The 10,488-nt window shown below is 44.9% G+C and overlaps 1 protein-coding gene across 1 annotated transcript in view; it reads right to left on the reverse strand.

The window, feature by feature from the left end:
* kcnq3 (potassium voltage-gated channel, KQT-like subfamily, member 3) overlaps positions 1–10,488 on the reverse strand; it is a 71,716-nt gene continuing 61,228 nt past the window's right edge. The window contains exons 13-15 of the mRNA XM_030775517.1: positions 10,056–10,151; positions 879–963; positions 1–588 (exon numbers count right to left, since the gene is read on the reverse strand). Of these exons, the coding sequence (XP_030631377.1) occupies positions 1–588; positions 879–963; positions 10,056–10,151 (769 nt within the window). The remainder of the gene's footprint in view (positions 589–878; positions 964–10,055; positions 10,152–10,488) is intronic.

Raw genomic sequence — 10,488 nt, forward strand, 5'->3', positions numbered from 1 at the left:
TTAGGGGGGCGTGGTCCAGGCAGCGTCCGGGGTAAAGCCCTCCCCATTAGAGGACAGAGGCACAGGTCCACTGGGGGTGAAAGGGTCCGTGTCTGTATCGGTCTCACCCTCTGCCAAATAACGCCGATCCCGACCCCAGTTTGACCCTCCTGTGACCCCTGACCTTGCGGTGACCTCTTCCCTCTCTGCGGAGATGCTGAATCCACTGGGTGATCGCTCCAGTTCCTCATGAGTGACAGACAGCATAGAGAGAGGAGTCCCCACCCTTCGACCGACACACACGCCCTCTGATAGGCTGTAACCAGAGGGGGAGTGGCTTGGCAGTGGGCTGATGGGTAACACGGTGGGTCTGGCTGGCTGGGTGGATCGAGTGGACTGGGTGTGAGTGTGTGTGTGTGCAGAGGGTGTGTGTGCGTAATAAGGTGTATAGTGCAATGGTGGCGCGTAGCTGCAGTAGACGCGGTCTCCGCTAACGCTAACGGTCACGGTCTGGTCGCAGTGCTCCATGGTCATGTGGGCGGAGCCTGAGCAATCGTGCTGCATGTGCATGTCAACGAGAAAGTCCAGTTTTCTCTCCATGTCTTCCACCTGTCACCATAGCAACAAAGCCTCTCAGACAACAACAATCACAACAACAACAATGATAACAAACAACAACTCCATGACCTGCACCCACAATTCAAACATCACGTATTCAAACACGGCCAAAAACCAGAATGAAAATGGTCCAAACTCCCCAAATCAGAAACCTACACAGGGCTGGACTACACAGTGACTGTAACTCAATGTAAGACTATAAAAGAAACACAAAAAACTACACCTTCAACTGTATGACAACGATTCAGAGGGAAAAAGAAAACGTTTAAGGGTCTCAGTACCTGTCTTTCCACTCGGACAAATCTACCCATCATGCTTTGGTCCTCAGTGTCAGGAAGACCTGCTTTGGCTAAATAGGATTCGTGTCTGAAACACAGAGACAGAGAAAGATGACAAACAGCAGAGAGTCAGAGGCCATAGGCTCAGAGGCCGGTCCTTCATTTCCAGAGAGAGAACTGAAACATCTAGGTGATGGAATACTGTAAAGTGATGACAGAAAGAAGTGCAAAGTATTTAATGTGTTGGAAATGGGTTATAAATGATCAATAAAGTGAAGAATTAGGGAGAGCGTTTCAGAGGCGGAGATTCTGTGGAGAGGGTTGGCCTTGGGGTTAAGCTTGTGGCATCACTCTGTACTCCTGTGTAACCAGCGCAGCTAAAAATGTAAACCCCTAACTCAGAACAACAGTCATCACATTTATTTTAATGGGAAAATGTGCACTGCATGGCCACTAATCACAGCACTAATAGGACACTCTACGGCCACTAATTACAACACTAATATGACACTGCACGGCCACTAATCACAGCACTAATAGGACACTGCATGGTTACTAATCACAGCACTAATATGACACTGCACGGCCACTAATCACAGCACTAATATGACACTGCACGGCCACTAATCACAGCACTAATATGACACTGCACGGTTACTAATCACAGCACTAATATGACACTGCATGGCCACTAATCACAGCACTAATATGACACTGCATGGCCACTAATCACAGCACTAATATGACACTCTACGGCCACTAATCACAACACTAATACGACACTGCACGGGCACTAATCACAGTACTAATATGACACTGCACGGCCACTAATCACAGTACTAATATGACACTGCACAGCCACTAATCACAGCACTAATATGACACTGCATGGCCACTAATCACAGCACTAATATGACACTGCATGGCCACTAATCACAGCACTAATATGACACTGCACGGCCACTAATCACAGCACTAATATGACACTGCACGGCCACTAATCACAGCACTAATATGACCCATCTCAACCTTCTCATTAGCATCGTGGACCCTGAAAGAATCACACAAGAAAAAACTGGAATCATTTGAAATGTGGACACCACACAGAATGCAAACTATCTTCCCATCCAATTACAAAATCAGTGACTGGGTACTCAGCAAAGCCAAGACACAGCGGCTGCTACTCACAACAGTGACTCATTCACAACAGAATTACTGAAATACACACACATATACGAGGAGATTAAAAAAAATCATGAAAGTTCAACTGTAGAGGGAAGTGTGGAAGGCAAAGGCAGACCACTAAAGACTGACACTGAAATCAAGACCATATCTAAACACACAACAGCTCTCTAACTTTGCAACAGACCACACAGGTTAAAGACAACTTATTAGTGCCACCTACACAGGGTGAAGATGACACATTAATACCACCTACACCGGGTGGAGTAAGATACACCTGCAGGGCGGTGTCTAACAGTATGATACGCATGTGGAGTGGTGTTTAACAGTATAATGCACCTGTAGAGTGGTGAATAACAGTATGATACACCTGTAGAGTGGTGTTTAACAGTATGATACACCTGTAGAGTGGTGAATAACAGTGTGATACACCTGTAGAGTGGTGAATAACAGTATGATACACCTGTAGAGTGGTGTTTAACAGTGTGATACACCTGTAGAGTGGTGAATAACAGTGTGATACACCTGTAGAGTGGTGTTTAACAGTATGATACACCTGTAGAGTGGTGTTTAACAGTGTGGTACACCTGTAGAGTGGTGTTTAACAGTGTGATACACCTGTAGAGTGGTGAATAACAGTGTGATACACCTGTAGAGTGGTGAATAACAGTATGATACACCTGTAGAGTGGTGAATAACAGTGTGATACACCTGTAGAGTGGTGAATAACAGTGTGATACACCTGTAGAGTGGTGTTTAACAGTATGATACACCTGTAGAGTGGTGAATAACAGTGTGATACACCTGTAGAGTGGTGTTTAACAGTATGATACACCTGTAGAGTGGTGTTTAACAGTGTGGTACACCTGTAGAGTGGTGAATAACAGTGTGATACACCTGTAGAGTGGTGAATAACAGTATGATACACCTGTAGAGTGGTGAATAACAGTATGATACACCTGTAGAGTGGTGTTTAACAGTATGATACACCTGTAGAGTAGTGAATAACAGTATGATACACCTGTAGAGTGGTGAATAACAGTATGATACACCTGTAGAGTGGTGTTTAACAGTGTGGTACACCTGTAGAGTGGTGTTTAACAGTGTGATACACCTGTAGAGTGGTGTTTAACAGTATGATACACCTGTAGAGTGGTGAATAACAGTGTGATACACCTGTAGAGTGGTGAATAACAGTATGATACACCTGTAGAGTAGTGAATAACAGTATGATACACCTGCAGAGTGGTGCTTAACAGTGTGATACACCTGTAGAGTGGTGTTTAACAGTGTGGTACACCTGTAGAGTGGTGAATAACAGTATGATACACCTGTAGAGTGGTGAATAACAGTGTGATACACCTGTAGAGTGGTGTTTAACAGTGTGGTACACCTGTAGAGTGGTGTTTAACAGTGTGATACACCTGTAGAGTGGTGAATAACAGTGTGATACACCTGTAGAGTGGTGAATAACAGTATGATACACCTGTAGAGTGGTGAATAACAGTGTGATACACCTGTAGAGTGGTGAATAACAGTGTGATACACCTGTAGAGTGGTGTTTAACAGTATGATACACCTGTAGAGTGGTGAATAACAGTGTGATACACCTGTAGAGTGGTGTTTAACAGTATGATACACCTGTAGAGTGGTGTTTAACAGTGTGGTACACCTGTAGAGTGGTGAATAACAGTGTGATACACCTGTAGAGTGGTGAATAACAGTATGATACACCTGTAGAGTGGTGAATAACAGTATGATACACCTGTAGAGTGGTGTTTAACAGTATGATACACCTGTAGAGTAGTGAATAACAGTATGATACACCTGTAGAGTGGTGAATAACAGTATGATACACCTGTAGAGTGGTGTTTAACAGTGTGGTACACCTGTAGAGTGGTGTTTAACAGTGTGATACACCTGTAGAGTGGTGTTTAACAGTATGATACACCTGTAGAGTGGTGAATAACAGTGTGATACACCTGTAGAGTGGTGTTTAACAGTATGATACACCTGTAGAGTAGTGAATAACAGTATGATACACCTGCAGAGTGGTGCTTAACAGTGTGATACACCTGTAGAGTGGTGTTTAACAGTGTGGTACACCTGTAGAGTGGTGAATAACAGTATGATACACCTGTAGAGTGGTGAATAACAGTGTGATACACCTGTAGAGTGGTGTTTAACAGTGTGGTACACCTGTAGAGTGGTGAATAACAGTATGATACACCTGTAGAGTGGTGTTTAACAGTATGATACACCTGTAGAGTGGTGTTTAACAGTGTGGTACACCTGTAGAGTGGTGTTTAACAGTGTGATACACCTGTAGAGTGGTGTTTAACAGTGTGGTACACCTGTAGAGTGGTGAATAACAGTGTGATACACCTGTAGAGTAGTGAATAACAGTATGATACACCTGTAGAGTGGTGTTTAACAGTGTGGTACACCTGTAGAGTGGTGTTTAACAGTGTGATACACCTGTAGAGTGGTGAATAACAGTATGATACACCTGTAGAGTGGTGCTTAACAGTGTGATACACCTGTAAGGCGGTGTCTAACAGTATGATACACCTGTAAGGCGGTGTCTAACAGTATGATATACCTGTAGAGTGGTGCTTAACAGTATGATATACCTGTAAGGCAGTGTCTAACAGTGTGATACATCTGTAGACTGGTGCTTAACAGTGTGATACACCTGTAGTGTGGTGAATAACAGTATGATACACCTGTGCGACGGTGTCTAACAGTATGATATACCTGTAAGGCAGTATCTAACAGTATGATAATAATAATAATAATAATAATAATAATAATAATAATAATATATATTTAGAGCCCAATATCACTATTTATAGTCTCAAAGGGCTTTACATGTCTATAACAAAGTCAAATCAAAATTATATCATGCATAAATTCGAGAAAATAGATAAGTCTTTAGTTTTGTTTTAAAGGTATTGAGAGAGTTTGCTTCTCTAACTTCTTTAGGTAAACCATGAAGGGAGATCGGTAGGAAAAAGCTCGGTTGCCAGCGGACTTCTTTTTAACTCTTGGAATGACTAATAATCCAGAATCTTGAGAGCGCAGGGTGTGAGGTGGGTTATAGGGTGTAATTAAGCCAGACAGGTAGGAGGGCGCAAGCCCATGTAAAATTTTATATGTTAATAAGAGGACCTTAAAATCTGCCCTTGCATGAATTGGGAGCCAATGAAGGGAAGCCAGGACAGGGCTAATGTGATCAAACTTCTTCGTTCGGGTCAGAATTGTAGCAGCAGCATTCTGGACCAGCTGAAGACTATTGGTACTAGAAGCAGACAGGCCAGAGTAAAGAACATTGCAGTAATCCAGGCGAGACGTGACGAATGCGTGAATTATGGTTTCTGCATCAGCCATACTTAGAAAAGGCCTTATTTTAGCAATGTTACAGAGGTGATAAAAGGCAGTTTTGGTTGTGTTCTTGATATGAGTGACTAGCGAGAGACTAGAGTCAAAAATCACACAAAGGTTCTTAGCTGAAGAGTTTTGAGAGATGATACAGTTGTCAAAATTTAGAGTTAGATCACTAAAAAGATGCTTATGCGTAGGGGGACCAATGACCAGCATTTCAGTCTTGACTGCATTAAGCATCAGGAAATTTAAAGACTTCCAACCCTTAATAGCACAAAGACATGCCTGAAGGTTAGCCAATTTAGAGTGGTCATTATGTCGGATAGGTAAGAAAATCTGAGTATCATCAGCATAACAGTGGAAGTTAATGTTGTAACTACGAATAATGTCACCCAAAGGGAGCATGTAAATAGAGAACAGGAGAGGGCCATGGACCGACCTCTGAAGAACACCATAGTTAAGCTTACGGTATTCAGAGGTCACATTATTATAGTGGACACACTGCTTTCTCTCAGAGAGATAAGATTTAAACCAAGAGAGCGCCAGGCCACGAATGCCAATTTGGTTTTCCAAGAGCTTTAACAATATAGTGTGATTGACCGTGTCAAATGCTGCACTCAGATCAAGCAGAATAACAACAGAAGTAGCACCAGCATCCATGGCTAATAACAGATCATTAGTTACTCTAGTAAGGGCGGTTTCAGTAGAGTGAAAACACCTGAAGCCTGATTGAAATATCTCAAACAGACTGTTAGAGGATATATGGGGTATCAGCTGAGCAGCTACAATTTTTTCAAGTATTTTTGAAAGAAACGGGAGATTAGAGAGCGGCCTATAATTATTTAAGGCTTCAGGGTCAAGATTTGGTTTTTTAAGTAAAGGCCTGATCACGGGCCTTTAGCCACGGGATTTAAAAGAGGAGGGTACAATACCAGTAGTGCCAGTTATTCACCTGTAGCATGGTAAATAACAGTATGATACACCTGCAGGGCTATGAGCAACAGTCTGATATGTGGTGTCCACTCCCGCATTAAGAATGTTGCGTGTACTCCTGCTTTAAGCAGAAGCCCCTAGATGGCACTGTTGTGTATTTACTGACCGTGGAAGCGAACAGAAGAAGAGAGAAGTGGAGATACAGTAAAGAGGAGTTCATATATGTTTGGTCTCTGTGCTGTTTTTATTTGATTGGACGGCTGTTGCTGCACCCTTACCTGCCCCTTTCCTGCTATGTGTTGGCAAACCTGCGATTCCTTTCCCTACATGTAAGAAAATGTCCGTCAATTACCTCCTTGTGATAATGCTACAGGTGATGACTGGCCTGACGCTAGAAAGCACACCGTTCTGCTGCATTCCCTTGGCACGGAGGGACAAAGAATCTTTTATTGGTTGGATGGATGCACTGGTTCATTCTATAATCTCTGCATGCGTCCCGTGCCAAAACTGCAAAGCCGACTCCGTAGCCGATTCTATAGCCCGCTAAATGGCAAAAACTTGCAACAGACATTGTTGGTCCTTTCGAATGCGCTCTTTATGACTATAAATATGCTGTAGCTCTGGCTGATTATTATAGCAATTGGCCAGTGGTGGCGTTCGTGTCAAGTGTCCTTGCCACTGTGTTAAGTAGGGAGGGGAACCCTCTTTTGACTGTTACAGACAGTGGTGCGCAGTTCACCTCAGATGCCTTTGCTGGTTTCCTCGAGGAGAGAGGAATACAACACCTGAGGTCCAGTGTATATTACCCACTGGCGAACGGAGCTGTGGAAAGATTCAACAGGAGTCTGAAAGGCTGTATCATGGAGGCTAAATACAGAGGTGTTGTGGAGAAATTTGTTGAGTGGTGTGGGCTGAAACACCTGCAGCTTTAAGTCACTAAGACAAAGGAGTTGATGGTGGACTTCAGGTGACAGACAAATCCCCTAATCCCTGTTTCCATTAATGGAACAGATGTAGAGATGGTGCAAGACGGCGAATACCTGGGAGCACATCTGGACTCTCATAACACTGCTGCACACTCAACCCAGGGGTGTGAGCATAACTACCTTCATCTCAATGTCAGGAAAACAAAAGAAATAGCAGTAGGTACCCAGTCACTCCAGCACCCCATCCTCATCAACAGTGAGACAGCTGAAATGGTTGACGCTCTCAAGTACCTCAGACTTACACTGGACAGTAAACTCAGCTTTGACCAGCACACAAGGGCCATTCAAAAAAGGAGCCATTAAGGACTGTCAGTTATTTGTAAACTCAAAGGACTCTATGTTGTCCCCCCATCTCCTCCTCCTGCTGTACCAGAGTATTGTCCAACCCATCCTGCTCTACTCTTCCACCTGTTTCTTTAACATGCTCTCTGTTACAAACCGTGCCAAATTCATACACATTACCAATACTGCTGCCAAGATAATAGGTCTCCCCACACCCAGCCTCTCAGAGCTCAACTATAGGACCATCACACGCATCACAATAACAATAGCACAGGACAGCACACACCCACTCAACTGCCACTTCACTGCACTGCCCTCTGGGTGCAGATACAGCACCCTGAGGTGCAGAAGGGCTGGCTTTGGCAAAAGTCTGGTACCCACAGCCAAAGCAGCCCTAAACAGGATGACTGACTGAGCGAACTACGAGTCTTGTTTTCATGTTGTTTTGCCTGTTGTTGCTGTGTGCCATTGTGTTGTACCTTATGTACTAATACTGTCTGTTATCATTGTGTGATGATGGGTGTAAAGTATGATGTTGATTCTCCCTGTGATGTACAGTGCTGTGGAAAAAAAGTTCTTCCCAGGGACAATAAAGTCTAACTACCTAATGAAGTGACAGTAAACTGGACTGGAGAGGGAACACTGAGCCCCTGTACAGGAAGGCTTAGAGATGACTCTACTCTCTGAGGAGGCTTCAGTCACTCAGTGTGTACAGTACTATGCTACAGATATTTTACCACTCGGTGGTGGAAAGCGTTCTTTTTGATGCTGCAGTGTGCTGGGAAAGCAGAGCAGATGCCAACAGAATCAACAAACTCAACAGGGTTAGAATCAGGGTTAGGGTTAGGGTCAGGTTCAGGGTCAGTTGGCTGGTTCTGTCCCGGGAGTGGAGCTTGACTGTCCAGTGGAGGTGACTGAAAATATGATGCTAAACAAATTATCGAGCATCATCAACAATGCTTCCCACCCCCTGCACAAACAACTGGATAGTTATCAGACCTTCAGCAACAGGCTGATACCACCGAGGGGCGCCACTGAACGCCACAGGAAATCCTCTCTCCCAGTTAAACTGTACAACTCCTCCCCTCCTCTGTCTCTTCCTCTCTCTGCCTCTTCCTCTCTCTGCCTCTTCCTCTCTCTGCCTCTTCCTCTCTCCGTCTCTGCCTCTCTCTGCCTCTGCCTCTCTCTGCCTCTTCCTCTCTCTGCCTCTCTCTGCCTCTACCCCTATCTGCCTCTTCCTCTCCTCTACCTCTTCCTCTCCTCTACCTCTTCCTCTCTCTGCCTCTTCCTCTATCTGCCTCTTCCTCTATCTGTCTCTTCCTCTCCTCTACCTCTTCCTCTCCTCTGTCTCTTCCTCTCCTCTACCTCTTCCTCTCCTCTACCTCTTCCTCTCCTCTGTCTCTTCCTCTCTCTGCCTCTACCTCTCTCTGCCTCTTCCTCTCTCTGCCTCTACCCCTATCTGCCTCTTCCTCTATCTGTCTCTTCCTCTCCTCTGTCTCTTCCTCTCCTCTGTCTCTTCCTCTCTCTGCCTCTACCTCTCTCTGCCTCTTCCTCTCTCTGCCTCTACCCCTATCTGCCTCTTCCTCTATCTGTCTCTTCCTCTCCTCTACCTCTTCCTCTCCTCTGTCTCTTCCTCTCTCTGCCTCTACCTCTCTCTGCCTCTTCCTCTCTCTGCCTCTACCCCTATCTGCCTCTTCCTCTATCTGTCTCTTCCTCTCCTCTGTCTCTTCCTCTCCTCTGTCTCTTCCTCTCCTCTACCTCTTCCTCTCCTCTACCTCTTCCTCTCTCTGCCTCTACCCCTATCTGCCTCTTCCTCTATCTGTCTCTTCCTCTCCTCTACCTCTTCCTCTCCTCTACCTCTTCCTCTCCTCTACCTCTTCCTCTCTCTGCCTCTACCCCTATCTGCCTCTTCCTCTATCTGTCTCTTCCTCTCCTCTGTCTCTTCCTCTCCTCTGTCTCTTCCTCTCCTCTACCTCTTCCTCTCCTCTGTCTCTTCCTCTCTCTGCCTCTACCCCTATCTGCCTCTTCCTCTATCTGTCTCTTCCTCTCCTCTACCTCTTCCTCTCCTCTACCTCTTCCTCTCCTCTACCTCTTCCTCTCCTCTACCTCTTCCTCTCTCTGCCTCTTCCTCTCTCTGCCTCTTCCTCTATCTGTCTCTTCCTCTCCTCTACCTCTTCCTCTCCTCTACCTCTTCCTCTCCTCTGTCTCTTCCTCTCCTCTACCTCTTCCTCTCCTCTGTCTCTTCCTCTCCTCTACCTCTTCCTCTCCTCTGTCTCTTCCTCTCTCTGCCTCTTCCTCTCCTCTACCTCTTCCTCTCCTCTGTCTCTTCCTCTCCTCTGTCTCTTCCTCTATGTGGATAACAATGTTTTAAGGTCAGGGTTAGGGTTTAGCGTTTGGTTCAGTTTTACAGTACCTGGGCGACTGCTGTGAGGGGTACTGGAAAGGAGTTTTTTGTGGTTTCTTGTGTTTTGGTGTGAGGGGAGGGCCAGGGGTAAGAATCAGGTCAATCCTGAGGAGAGAAGAATGAGACAGAAACAGTTTTATCAAATAAAATAAAAACAACAAATGGTATTATCAAAGCAAGCCTCCACTGTGTGGAATTAACACTGCGTCAAACACCAGACAGTAAAATTATGTGATGATTATCCAGAGTGCATTTACAATCCGTGCATGAAAAAACCTGTAAGAGTGTATAAGAGGTTAGGTGTGTGTTACCGTTACTGGAGACATTTGTAAGAGTGTATAAGAGGTTAAGTGTGACTGGGGATATTTGTAGGAGTGTATAAGAGGTTAAGTGTGACTGGGGATATTTGTAGGAGTGTATAAGAGGTTAAGTGTGACTGGAG

The sequence above is a fragment of the Chanos chanos genome, chromosome 5 (assembly GCF_902362185.1).
Source record: "Chanos chanos chromosome 5, fChaCha1.1, whole genome shotgun sequence".
Taxonomy (NCBI): domain Eukaryota; kingdom Metazoa; phylum Chordata; class Actinopteri; order Gonorynchiformes; family Chanidae; genus Chanos; species Chanos chanos.